Raw genomic sequence first — 14,346 nt, 5'->3', positions numbered from 1 at the left:
GGAGGGTAGAGAGAATAGTGCAACAATGAATGAGTGGAAGCCCAAAATCTCTGTAAATGTTTATGAAAATTAATAAAATATAATTATAGAAAAAAAATAAAAATGGTGCTGGCCTGCTTACTGTAGGAGGGTTGGGATGGTGGTCTAGGAAAGCCCTATCCATTTAGATGGTCTTCAGTGAATGGGGGGAGATGAGGTCCTATCTTCTCCATGGTGCAAGTTAGATACTGGCAAGTCACTGAAGTTGGATCCAAAGCCCAGCTTCCTGGAGGCTTTTGGATTGAATTTATGGAACTGTTATACCTATCTCTACACTTGATCCTTATTCCCATTTCCTCTCTCAAACTGTGTCTGATTTTGCTCTCAATAGATTATCCTAAATATCAGTGTGGTAGGATTATTGGCCATAATTGTCTTTCAGTAGTTTCTGATGTTCTTGCAAGAGAGGGAAAGATTTCTAAGTCTAACTAGTTTGCCATCCCATTGGATGTCAAAGGCAAAATATTATTTATTCTAATAAAAACAATATTATTTACCACTCTTCATAATTTACTATATAGTGGGAATTATTATGGTGTTTTAGTACACATTACTTTGTACACATTATTTAATACTTTTCCAGAAGCAAAAGGGGGGGAAAAAAATCTCAAAACGGTAATAAAACCCAAAAACCACTGCCATCAAGTTGGATTCCAACTCACAGCAACCCAATAGGACAGAGTAGAACTGTTCTATAGGATTTCTAAGATGTAAATCTTCACAGAAGCAGATTATCACATCTTTTTTCCCACAGAGCAGCACATGAGTATGAAATTTCAACCTTTTGGTTAGCCCACTGCTTAATCAATGCACGTCTAAGGCAACCCTATTCTTCAGAAGAGTCTTATTATTATTAATCCCATTTCACACATTAATTAATAACCAAGAGTCTAATAAAGAACACTTATCTATAGGTGTATTTAGACCCAGCTGAAACCAGAGTTTAGCTTGACTTTCATTAAAATGTAAATATGGAAACATATTTCCTACTCTTTTTGCTGAGCAGTAAACACAAAAAGGAATATATTTCTCTTCTTGTTCACAGCTATCATTTATACAACTTTCAAGTATGTACTGAATATTCCTACTGGCTTGTACTGGCAGTGGACAGTAAAGTTCTGAGTATGATGATTCTAGATTAAAAAGTCTGTGCTGGGCAAGCAATAAATTCTGACTGGAGAAAATATGCCTAGATCACATATGTGTAGCTTTGTATTAAAAGGAGGCTCTTTAACACTGTCAAGTTAAAGTAATACTTTGTACCACTCCTATGCAGGATTTGGTTCTACCTTGGCAAGAAAAGCAGCAAAGAAAAGCCTCCATCCTGGCTCATGGGAAAACATTCACATACTTTTGTCAATTTCACACAGTATAATCTAGTTTTCATTCCCTTTTTCCCATCCACTGGGTGGTTTTATTTTGTTTTAAAATAAGGAGAACTGCCAAAAAGAAAAACCCTAGGGCTTACTTTTGCAGGATGGATCCCTTAATGACCAGCTCTTCATCCAAGTCTGCTTCATTAGCCATGAAGAGCAGCCTCTTTTCTGTGCTGTCCACTCCAATGAAGTCACGTTGCTCCACTGAATCACACAAAAGAAGGAAAATCAGACAAAGCCATTTGCCCCGCCTGCATAAATAAATCAGAGGACAGGGCACCTGCTCATATTGCTCTTGGAACCAAACATAGGAAATCATTTGAGAAGCCATGAGTATTCTGTAGCACATATAACATGTTTGAAAGACAGGCATCCAAGATTTTTCTATTGTTTTAAAGGACACTATTAGGTTCATTAATTAAGTCTGAATAAAGTATGTAGCTTAGAAAAAGGTATTGTACCCATGTAGCTTCCTGTGGTGTAATTGGCTTGGGATAGGACAAGGTTCAGAGCCATTGCTCATAGGTGAGTCATGGTCAACTTGACAGCACAAAACAACAAGCAACTTCCTATAGTGATACTCTGTGATTATATAAAAAAATGACCTCTCGGCTCTCTGCTCCTCATCGATCCAGACTGCCCTCTCTTCTTGTGCAGCCTCAGCCACATCCCTGAGACACGATGGTGAAGGTCGGAGTAAACGGATTTGGCCACATTGGGCACCTGGTCACCAGGGCTGCATTTAACTCTGGCAAAGTGGAAGCTATTGCCATCAATGATCCCTTCATTGACCTCAACTACATGGTCTATATGTTCCAATATGATTCCACCCATGACAAGGTCAACAGCACTGTCAAGGCTGAGAATGGGAAGCTGATCAGCAATGGGAAAGCCATCACTATCTTCCAGTAGCGAGATCCCGCCAACCACAAGTGGGGTGATGCTGGTGCTGAGTATGTTGTGGAGTCTACTGGTGTCTTCACAACCTTGGAGAAGGCTGGGGCTCACTTGAAGGTTGGTGCCAAACGGGTAATCATCTCTGCTCCTTCTGCCGATGCCCCCATGTTTGTGATGGGCATGAACCATGAAAAGTATGTCAACTCTCTCAAGATTGCCAGCAATGCCTTCTGCACCACCAACTGCTTGGCTCCCCTGGCCAAGGTCATCCATGACAATTTCGGCATTGTAGAGGGACTGATTCATGACCACAGTCCATGCCATCACTGCCACCCAGAAGACTGTGGTCTGGAAAGCTGTGGTGTGATGGCCGTGGAGCTACCCAGAACATCATCCCTGCATCTACTGGCGCTGCCAAGGCCGTGGGCAAGGTCATCCCTGAACTGAATGGGAAACTTACCGGCATGGCTTTCCGTGTCCCCACCAGCAATGTCAGTTGTGGACCTGACCTGCTGTCTGGAGAAAGTTGCCAAATATTTTGACATCAAGAAAGTAGTAAAGTAGGCATCAGAAGGGCCCCTCAAGGGCATCCTGGGATACACTGAAGACCAGGTTGTCTCCTGTGACTTTAATAGTGACACCCACTCTTCCACCTTTGATGATGGGGCTGGCACTGCTCTGAACGACCACTTTGTCAAACTCATTTCCTGGTATGACAATGAATTTGGCTACAGCAACTGGGTGGTTGACCTGATGGTTCACATGGCCTCCAAAGAGTAAGATCCCCTTGGACCGCCAGCCCCAGCAATAGCACTAGAAGAGAGAGAGAAAGACCCTCAGCTGCTGGGGAGTCCTTGCCCCAACCTGATCCTCCCACACACTGCGAATCTCACATCCTTGACACAAGTTTCCATCAAATCCCCCTGAGAAAGGGGAGGAGCTTGGCGAGCCCATCTTGTCCTGTACCATCAATAAAGTACACTGTACTCAGCCCCCCCCCCAAAAAAAAAAACCAAAAAATGACCTCTCTTCAAAATTTTTATATCTTGGATATACATTTTAAAGATATACACTGATATAAAGAGACAAACAGGAATCGTGTGCAAACAATTCTCAAATAGCTCAGAGAAAATTACACACCACACATTTTTAGGTATCCAAGGGTGTTAATTGTGGATCCAAGCAAAATGAAGCTTGTTGACAATTTCTATCCCTTCTCCACTCATCAAGATGCTGTCTATTGTCCCAGTGGTAAAAAACCTTTGTTTTCTTGATATTTAGATGCAATCCATACTGAAGGCAGCATTTCTTGATCTTCTGCAACAATGCTTCAAGTCATCCTCATTTTTAGCAAGTAAGGTTGTGTCATCTGCATAACACAGGTTATTGATGAGTCTCTCTCCAATCCTGGTGCCATACTCCTCTTCATAGAGTCCAGCTTTTCAGATAATTTGCTCTACATACAGACTAAATAGGCATGGAGAGAGAATACAACTCTGATGTACTCCCTTCTCAATTTTAAACCATGCAGTGTTCCCCTGCTCTGTTCACACAACAGCCTCCTGGTCCAGGTATAGGTTCTGTATGACTACAATTAAGTGCTTTGGGATTCCTATTCTTCTCAATGTCAGACACAACTTGTTAAGATTCACACAGTAAAAAAAAAAAGATTCACACAGTCAAATGCCTTTGCATAGTCAATACAACATAAATATACATTCTTCTGATATTCTTTACTTTCAGCCAGGATCCATCTGACATCAGCAATGATATCCCTGATGCTAGGGCCTCTTCTGAATCTTGCTTGAATTTCTGGAAGTTCCCTATTTCTGTACTATTCTAGACATTTTTGGATGATCTTTAGCAGTATTTTGCTTGCATGTAATATTAAAGACCCTTGGTAACAAGCAATCAGGAAATAAAGAGACACACTGCACTGGGAAAATTTACAATTAGGGATCTCTTTAAATTACTGAGAAATAATGATATCAGTTTGAGGACTAAGCTGCTTCTAATTTAGCCCATAGTCTTTCCGATTACTTGCTATGCATCTGAGAGCTGGACGTTGAATAAGGATGACAGAAAAAGAATTGGTGCCTTTGAGCTGTGTTGTTGGAGAAGAACAATGAACATCCCACGGATGGCCAAGAGAACAAATGGATATGTTTTGGAGAAGGTACAGTCAGAGTGCTCTTTGGAGGCAGGAATGATGAGGCTTCTTCACCTCACATACTTTGGGCATGTTACTAGGAGGGGCTGTTCCTTGGAGAGGGACATGATACTGGGAAGGGTGGATGGTTGGCAAAGGAGAGGAAGATCCTCAACTAGGTGGGCTGACATGGTGACTGCTGGAATGGGCTCTAGTGTGTCAGAAAGTGAGAGGATGGTACAGAATAGAACAGGGTTCAGATCTTTTATTCATAGAGTCACTGAGTGTTAACTCGACTCAATGGCACCTAACAACAACAAATTTTAGGTGTGTGTATTATATACATTAAATACATATGTTAAAGGGATGAAAATGATGAAGTAAATCTTACATTTGAAGGATACAGGTAAAAGCTATCTGAGTTTGTACTATTCATGCAACCATTATGCTAATCAGAAATTACTTTAAAAAAGTAGGCAGTCAAGACACATCTTAGTTAACCAAACCCATAAACTCTCTCTAGCACAGAAAGTACAATGAGGCATTCTTTCTCTGAAATAGCCTAGTTTGACTTATTACAAAAATGTGAATGATACTTTTTTAAAATTTTATTTTCTTAGTTTTAATGAACATTTACAGAGATTTTGGATTTCCTTTCAGAGAATGATACTTTTTAAGGTCATCAACTTCAGCTGCAGATGACACAACCTAGCTTGGTGAAACAGGCAGACCTGAAGCACTTGCTGCAGAAGGTCAAGAACTATAGTCTTCAATATAGATTGAAGCTCAACAGCAAGAAGACAAAGATTCTCACCACTGGGTCAACTGGCAGCACCATAAAGGACGGAGAAGAAATTGAGGCTATTAACAATTTCAGCTTGCTCGGTTCCACAAGCAAAACTCTTGACACCAGTAGTCAGGAAATCAAAACACGACTTTGCATGACAGAAGAATTTGATGCCTTTGGGTTGTGGTGCTGGAAAAGAGTCTTGAACATACCATGAACCACCAAGAAAACAAACAGGTCTAAGAGAGAGTAAAACCAAGTTGTTACTTGGAGGCTAGGAGTTTGAAGTTCCATTTTATATACTTTATATACTTTAGGCAAGTGCCTAGGAGGGATCGACATCATGCTTGTAAAGACATCATGCTTCTAAGGGTGGAGGGACAGCACAGGAAAGGAAAACCCCAGATGAGATGGATTGATACAGAGACTAGGGCAATGGAGGTAGGTGTGTTCAGAGTCAGTGAGACAGGGCAGTCTTCAGAGCTATTGTACATAGGTCTCTGAGTTGCAGGCGACTTGACGGGACATAACAACAACTACAACAACCACCTTCAGCTAAAGTTAACTATACATCTACTATGCACTAAGTCTTATGCTATATATGTTCTCCTTATCATTGTCTTGAGTCAGAACTGACTCATAGCTGACCCTCCACTGGGTTTCCAAGGATGCAAGTCTTCTAAAAGAGCACTGCCCATCTTTCTCCCATGGAGCTCCTGGTGGATTTGAATCACCAGAGAAGCACAGGCTTTGGGTTAGTAGTGCAACTTCCTACAGATTGGGCCACCAGAGCTCCCCATGCTATATGCACAGAGCGTTCAAAACAAAGTGCCTTAGTGTGGAGAGTTCTCAGGTTGAAAATGACCCTAGACTGTTAGATATATTTATTGCTGTTTAATTTTATCTTTTTCCCCTCTACTTTTTTAAATTGAGATTTTAATGAAAGTTTATAGAGAAGTTGGATTTCCATTCATTCAGTGTTGTACATTTTCCTCCCTATCCCCTTCCCACCTAGTTTGCTTTTCTCTTTGGGGGAAAAAAAATTTTCATTGTTATACAGTTCCCACCCCAGTTCACATTACTAAGCAGATCTTACTCTGGACTCTTGTCATGCTAATAATAATCATATATTCCTTTTAATGTAGTTTTCTCCCTTGTCTGTTTCAATGCCGTGTACATTATTTATCCCCTCTTTTCTTAGTTTCACCTCAACCCCCATGTCAGTCCTGTTTTATAACAGTGGCATTATGCAGTATTTGTCCTTTTGTGAATGAGATATTTCACTCAGGATAATGTCCTCCATGGTCACCCATTTTGTATAATACTTCATGAGTTCACTGTTTTTCAGTGCTGCATAATATTCCATTGTGTGAATATACCACAACTTCTTTAACCATTAGTTTGTTGATGGATCTCTTTTTTTAAGCTTCCAAATCCTTTTAATTGTAACAAGAGTGATGAGATCAGAAATACAAACACAGTTTTAGAAAAAAGAAATAAATAGGGCTGGGTTTTCCCCTCATTAGCATAAAACTAAATTTCCTCCTAAACAAAAACCCCTGTTTACTTCCCTTCCACTCTTGTTAACCATTAATAATCTTTGGTTTATTTATATCTGCTTATTTTATATGAATGAGATCATACCATATTTGCCATTTTACAACTGACTTCTTTTCCAGGTCTATCCACACTATGGCGTGTATCAAGTCTTTGTTTCTCTTTATGGCTGAGTAGTATTCTGTTGTGTCTAGGTACCACATTTTGTTTATCCATACTTCTGTTAATGAATATTTTTCTTGTTCCCACTTTGGGGCTATTGAAAAAGTTCTTCAGTGAACACTGGTGTACAGATATCTGCCTTCACTTCTTCTGTTACCTTCCCCCTCATCAGTTCATGATTTTAATGCTCAAATGTTGTCAATCTGGTGTCAAATCTCATTGAGGGTCTTCCTCTTTTTTCTCTGATCTTCCATGTTTCTCTCCAGGGACTTTCTTGACAGTATGCCCAGAAGTATATAAGACAAAGTTTTACCATCCTCTAAGGAGCAACCCAGTTGCACTTCCTGCAGACTTGGCTACTGTGTTTCATAATTCTTTTCCCAAACTAGAGTATAAACTCTTCAAAGGACTTACATTCTTTATCTCTCTCATAACATCTAGTACAGTGTTAGACACCTAATAAAATCTACTAACATGTGTATAAGCTTTATAGCTTACAACGCATTTTCACATAGAGGCAGAATAGCATAATGATTTAAAACAGAACCTCTAAAACTTAGAACATCTGGTTCTGAATCTAGCTCAGTAACTTACAATTTGTCAGCCTCTGAATAATTAATCTTTTTATTGCTCAGTTTCACCTATACATGGGATAATAATAGTGCCTATCTTATAGACTTATTATGAAGATTAAATGAGTTAATATTTGTAAAGCTCTTTTTAACAATATTTGATAAAAAATGAAACAAAATGTTCCTATTTGTGCCTCACAAGATCAAGATCTTTACAACAATTACACATAGTATTTTAATATGTCTTTACAAAAGAACAGAAGCCCTACTAGCACAGTGGGGTTAAGAATTGGGCTGTTAATTAAAAGGTGGTGGTTCTAACTGACCTGCCACTTCATGGGAGAGAATGAAGTCTACTCCAAAAGGGAAAATGAGGTAGCTTATGGGCTTAGAAACTCTATAAGGCTGTTCTACTCTGTCCAATAGGGTAGCGAAGGAGAGAACACGAGGCCTGTTTGCTTGTATTTTAACAAAGGATCACCAAGCTGTAGGAAAAATAACCCTAAAAAACCAGAAAATGTCAACTATGCAATTAAATATGCTCCACTTTTGGCTGTAGCTGCCAGTATATCTATAGCCAAATGTATTACTCAACTATGCAATATGTTCAGCTGAGGCACTTAAAAGCATTCATTCCTTCAAATGGTCTCTGGTCATCTTATTATGTATAGTGTTTGAATATGAATAAAGAGAAAATATTTATGAAGAGTTATGATTTGTTTTTGTCAATAATAAAAATCCATGAACTCCAAAGAAGGACTATTATTTTAAATTTTTCAAAGAAATTTACATGTCACATAGTTCTGACATTTATAAACTCATCCACTACAAAGAAACTTGAGAATATAATAGAGTCTGCAAAGATCTGATTATGAGTCAACCATTTTAAAAAGAAACACAAGGAGTTATTATTTTTGGATGCAGTTTGTAGGCTTATCCTACCCAAGTCCTCAGACTTACAAAAACCTTGAACTGCTAAATGTCCTGGGAGCAATAATTTCCAGAAAGTCTATTTTTCAGCTATGTTACAGTTCAGTCCTATTGCTTATCTTGTATTTGCTTCTCTGCAACTACCATAATAACCAAGACTTTAGAATATGATACAAATTACAAAAATTTGGAAAAGTTTCTGTTCTACTTTGCTTTATCAAAGTGAATTCCTCTTTGGAAGTGGAACAGTTAACTACAGAACATCCATCCTAAGAAGGTAAACTACAGAATATCCATCCCAAGGAGGGGACTATGAACTTCCAATTTTTTTACTCTGTATTATTACACTATGCATACTTTTATTTGCTAGTTGTTTTTACTATTTTGACTGATCCTTTGTCTCCTTTCTATTAATTTACTTAACTATTCAAGTGTATTTGTGCACCTGTCCTATGACAGGCTTGGAGTTGAAGATCTCCACCAACTCATTAAATGAGGTCATTATGATCTTGGTGCCCAAACTCAACATTAATATAACAAGAAATGAAAATTATAGGCACAGTCACTCATCATTTAAGTAAAAAGATTTCAAGCAAAATATTTTCTCTTTCTTATTGCTTTTGAATCAGAACCAATTTATAGCTGACTTTCCAGTGGGCTTTCAGAAGCTGTAAATAGCATGGGATGAGACTGCTTATCTTTCTCCTGAAGTAGTTGGTAGAGTTGAACCACCTGCTTTTGAGTTGGCAGTACAAAATATTAGCTGAAGATCAATAGTGCAAGTAGTAGATTTTGGGTCACAAATTCTTTGCAGCTTCACTTTACCTTTTGAATCTGGGATGGTCTTGTGACTAGTTCTGACTAACCAGATGAGATAAATGTCATAATGTGCAGTTTCTGGAATTAAACCTTACAAGGTCTTATAGAACCTGCTACTGCTATCATATGATGTTTAATCTCCCAGATGATAAGAAACTACATGGGAAGAGAAATTCAGCTGTTACAGCTGGGACCCTAGACATATTAGTGAGCCCAACTGTGACTTACAGACTCTAAACTGGCCCCCAATAGTAACCACTTCTTGCACATTCTTGTTTATCTCTTCTCTTTGAGTATGGATTGGCATACAGTCAACAGAACAGCTTAGAATATAATAAAATTAAAGTGGTATAAACCTATGATTAGGTTTTATAAGATTGTGACTTCTGTCTAGCTAGAAGACTCCCTTCCATGTTGACTCTGATAAAGCAAACTGCCAAACTGAAGAAGTTCAAATGATAAACTATGTCAGTCTCTGGTCAGCACTTACTACAGAAGATCATTTCAACATTAAGAAAACAAAAATCTTCACTATTGTACCAATAGGCAACATCATGATAGACGGAGAAAAGATTGAAATTGTCAATGATTTCATTTTACTTAGATACACCATTAATACCCACGGCAGTAAAAGTCAAGAAACCAAGATACATTGCATTGAGGAAATCTGCTGTCAAGGAGCTCTCTAAAGTTCTAAAGAGCAAGGATGTCAGTTTAAAGATTAAAAGTGTGCCTGATCCCTGCCACTGTATTTTCACTTGTTCTGAAAGTTGGACAGTGAATAAGGATGGCAGAAGAAGACTTGATGCCTTTGAACTGTGATGTTGATGAGGATTATTGACTATCCTGTGAACTGCTAATAAAATAAATAAATCTATCTTGAAACATGGAAGCAGGAGCGGCATCCACTTCAGAAATGGCTTGCCTCTTGAAACTCTATGTACGAACAGTGCTCAGGCCGTTCGTTCATAGAGTCACTATGAGTCGTCTATGACTTGACGGCACCAAACAACAATAACAACAACAACAACGAGAGAGCTATGTTGGCCTAGTGGAAAGGAAGTTATGCTACCAAGCCAAAGGTGGGTGATTTTTATCTGTGGCCCTCGGCCAGGTTCAAATTGTTTTCCTGTCAAACATTCTTCTAGGTGGTATAGCACTGGTCTGTGCGTTGCTGTACAGAGGTAACTCGTGGTTGCTGTGATGCTGAAGACTGTGACAGTGTTGTGCCAATCGTGGTAATGGGTACCCATGGTGGACAGTGTTTGGTGGAGCTTCCTGACTAAAACAAGCCTGGAAGCAGGAGCAGCATCCACTTCCGAAATGGCTTGCCTCCGGAAACTCTATGTATGAAAAGTGCTCAGGCCGTTCGTTCATAGAGTCGCTATGAGTTGTCTACGACTCGATGGCACTAACCAAAACAACAACATCTTGAAATAAGTGCCATCAATGCGCTCTTTAGAGGCAAGGATGGTGAAACTCCATCTCACTTACTTTGGACATATACTCCGTCTTAACCAGTCCTTGGAGAGAGATATTTTGTTGGGAAAGGTCAGGAAAATCCTCAATGAGGGGGACTGTCATAGTGACGATCCCAATGGCCTTGAACATCATGAAGATTGTAATGACAATAAATGAATTGTACTGCAGGACAGGCCAAGGTTCAGCTCTATTCATAGGGCCACTCTGAGTCAAAGTCGACTTGACACCTAACAACAACAAATGGCCAGCAGTCATTGGATAATGAAGGCTCTCAATCTAACAGGAAACTGAAATTCTGCCAACAAGCAAGTGAGTTTGGATAAAAATTCTTCCCCATTTGAGTCATGGGATGAGATCTCAGCCCTGGATAATATTGATTTGTCACATGCAAGAAGCTGGGTAGCAAAAGGCACAGTTAAGATGTACCTGTGTTCCTGACACAAGGTGTTATTTTAGGCTGCTTTATTTGTGGTAATTTGTTGTGAAGTAATCAACTCAAATCATTCTCATTCCCTTGGAGGCAGAACCAACTCATAGTGGACCCTCCACTGGGTTTCTAAGACTATAAATTGCATGAAAGGAGACAGCCTTTGTTTTTCCCTTGGAGCCATTGGTGGATTTGAACTGCCAGAGAGGTGTGGTCTTTGGGTTAGCAGAGCAACTCATTACAGACTATGCTACCAGAGCCTCCTTATGGAGCAATAGATAAACAAGAAAATAGATGTTATAATTAAATTTTGTATTTCTTAAATGTATGTATTTAATAAGATTATTAGGGTAAGATTACCCTAAAACACAATGCAAACAGCTTTCAATGCACCTCTCCATTTAGAAAAAAAACCTTCGGGACATTATAGAATCTGATGAGTATCTAGAAGCACCCTCAAATAAGACTATGCCTTGTAAGTCTTTATGTTATTAAGTTCTAGCATAATGGGGTGGGGACAGGGAAGGGGGTGGATGATGATGGTCACAGCAAGTTCTTTAAAAATGTTCATTAAGATATCATCTCACCCCAATAAGAATAGCAAAGTTTAACAGAACAGCTAACAACAAATGCTGGCAAAGTTGTGGAGAGACTAGAACCCTTACTCACTGTTGGTGGGGGTGTAAAATGGTGCAACCACTGTGGAAAGCAGTTTGGCGCTTTCTCAAAAAGTTGCAAATAGAGATACCATTTGACCCAGCAATTCCATTACTGGGAATATACCCTATAAAGACCATAAATGACATCCAAGTAGATATATGCACACCCATGTTTACTGCGGCTTTATTCACAACAGCAAGGAGTTGGAAACAATCTAAGTACCCATCAACAAACGAATGGATAGAGAAGCTGTGATATATTCACACAATGGAATACTATGCTGCTTTGAAAAACAAGGAACTCTTTGCAATATTATTCAAAATGGGTGACCCTGGAAGACATTATGCTGAGTAAAAAAATCTCAGTCACAAAGAGACAAATATTATATGGTGCCACTGTTACAGAATGAGTCTGACATTGGGGTGGGGGTAAGACTGAGAAAAACTGGATAAATTATGTTTACTACATTGAAAAAAAAGAATAGTTGCCTAATTTTATTTATATATATATAGATATAGATATATAGATGTATCTATATCTATCTATCTATCTATCTATCTATCTATATATATATAGCTGCAATTTAAATTGCATACGAGTAATTAATGTTCTGTTTCACAATCAGCCTCAATGCTTGTTTAGACAACTGATAATGAGTTCTGTATTGTCTCTTTCTATAGATAAAACCAATTTGATACTTGTATATTCCTTTAGGTAAGATCCATGTATATAATTGTCATTTATGTTATTCTGGTTTTCTGTAAAAAGGTATGAGCAATGAATAAATTATTGATTGAAAAAAAATGTTCATTAAGGGAGAACCAAGATGACAGTGGTGGTGGAAACAATGTAAGGACCTGCAAAAGTAGCAAGCTGCATAAAAACGGGCCACCATGGCCCCACAAAGTCCTGTTTTGTTTTCTTTTTTATAATTGAACAATTAAACAGTTGATTACTGGTCTTCAATATGGATTGAGGTACAACATCAAGAGAACAAAGATTCCCAAAAAAGAATGGATGAGTCCTACGGCTCCCAGCTCCCCACTACCGAGCCCACTCATCACCACAGCTCCACGGGGCCTCAGTGGCTGGACCCTGGAGATTTCCTTATTTGGGATGGAAGGATGATGGGCACACGGCCAAAGCTGGTACAACGGAGCCTCTAGACTGCCGCAGAATAAACTTATTTGAAAATAAATTCTCGGAACCAAGATGGCGGCGGCAATGTTAGGAGTAGAAGAGACACAATGTGAGGAGCAGGAGGCCTGGCAAGCCGCACTGAAGCAGGCCATGCAACTTATATATAATGTGGACTGAAGCGCAACATCAAGAGGACAGAGATTCTCAAAGGAACATGGGTGAGTCCCACTTCAGCCCACTGCCTGCTGCCAAGCCCAAACTGCTGCAAACCCATGGGGCCACCGTGGCACTAGCCTAGAACGGGCGGTGGGCGCTGGGCCCCACAGCCTGTGTGACGGAGCCCCCACATGGCCAGCGGCTGCAGATGCCAGGAGCCACAGGCCCCCAGGGCAGGAAGCAGGGGTTGGCAACAAGAGCTGCGGGAGGTGAATTGAAGGACTTGATACTGGAAAACATCTCACTGTCAGTGAAGAAGATTTCCTTGGACACGTCAGAGAAAAAGATCATCAACACTATGGATTGATAAGGTGTCTGTAGCAATGGGCTAGAGCACGTCTTGGATTGTGGGGAAGGTGTAGGATAGGGCAAGACTAGACTAGACCAATCCCATAGGTCCCTAGGCAGGGCTAGCCTATGACCAGTCTCAGGAGAGAAGAGGGGCCAATAAAAGCAGTGTCCAACTGAGGGTCACTCTCTCTCTTTCTGCTAACAATGGGTCAAAAAGCTAGGGCTCACCCTTGACTTTTGAGGGGTGGTCCCCTCTCCCTTCTTCTTCTTCTTCCCTTTTCTCTTTAATGCTTCCACACGGCCTATCTCTATCTTTCACCAACCATGCCTCTGTTGCATTACCTTAATAAATCTTTTACACTTATTTTGCTAAATTAAAAAAAAATCATTAGATAAAAGCACGGATTATAAAAATGCAGCAAAAAGTAAACAAATTTCAGTCTTCCTTACCTGCTTTTTTCTTTCCTTTTTGACCTGGAACTGGTTCTGTGCCATTCTGGCCTTTTCTCATTAACATAGCAAGTGATGCATCATGAGCTCTGAATAGGTCCACAACTTCATGTAAGGCAACATCTGTTATGAGATCACAACTGAGGACTAGGACATCTGTCTGTCAAATGGAAAAGAGGGAAAGTCAGCATCACAGAGAACATCTGATTATATAAATTATCATAGGATAAACCTAAAAGGACTTAAATGTAAACATAAATTAGACTATCGCTTTTAAACCTCCTTTTTATTAAGTACCAGAACAAGTAAAAACTATTATTAAGAAAAGTGGGTTTGGCGACGCAGCGCGAGGGCGACGCAGCGCGAGGGCGACGCAGCGCGAGGGCGACGCA

General features: G+C 39.7%; 1 protein-coding gene across 2 annotated transcripts in view; it reads right to left on the bottom strand.

Annotated features, from left to right (window-relative positions):
* The window catches only part of EIF2B3 (eukaryotic translation initiation factor 2B, subunit 3 gamma, 58kDa), a 236,212-nt gene that overhangs the window by 143,930 nt on the left and 77,936 nt on the right, over positions 1 to 14,346 (bottom strand). For both annotated transcript variants that reach the window (XM_006898998.1, XM_006898999.1), the window contains exons 3-4: positions 13,955 to 14,114; positions 1,508 to 1,619 (exon numbers count right to left, since the gene is read on the bottom strand). In XM_006898998.1, the coding sequence (XP_006899060.1) occupies positions 1,508 to 1,619; positions 13,955 to 14,114 (272 nt within the window). The remainder of the gene's footprint in view (positions 1 to 1,507; positions 1,620 to 13,954; positions 14,115 to 14,346) is intronic.

This window comes from Elephantulus edwardii, unplaced genomic scaffold (genome assembly GCF_000299155.1).
Source record: "Elephantulus edwardii isolate Elephantulus edwardi_28Jun2011 unplaced genomic scaffold, EleEdw1.0 scaffold00243, whole genome shotgun sequence".
Lineage (NCBI taxonomy): Eukaryota > Metazoa > Chordata > Mammalia > Macroscelidea > Macroscelididae > Elephantulus > Elephantulus edwardii.
Note: the sequence above shows the minus strand (reverse complement) of the source record. Positions and strands in the feature narration are given on the sequence as shown.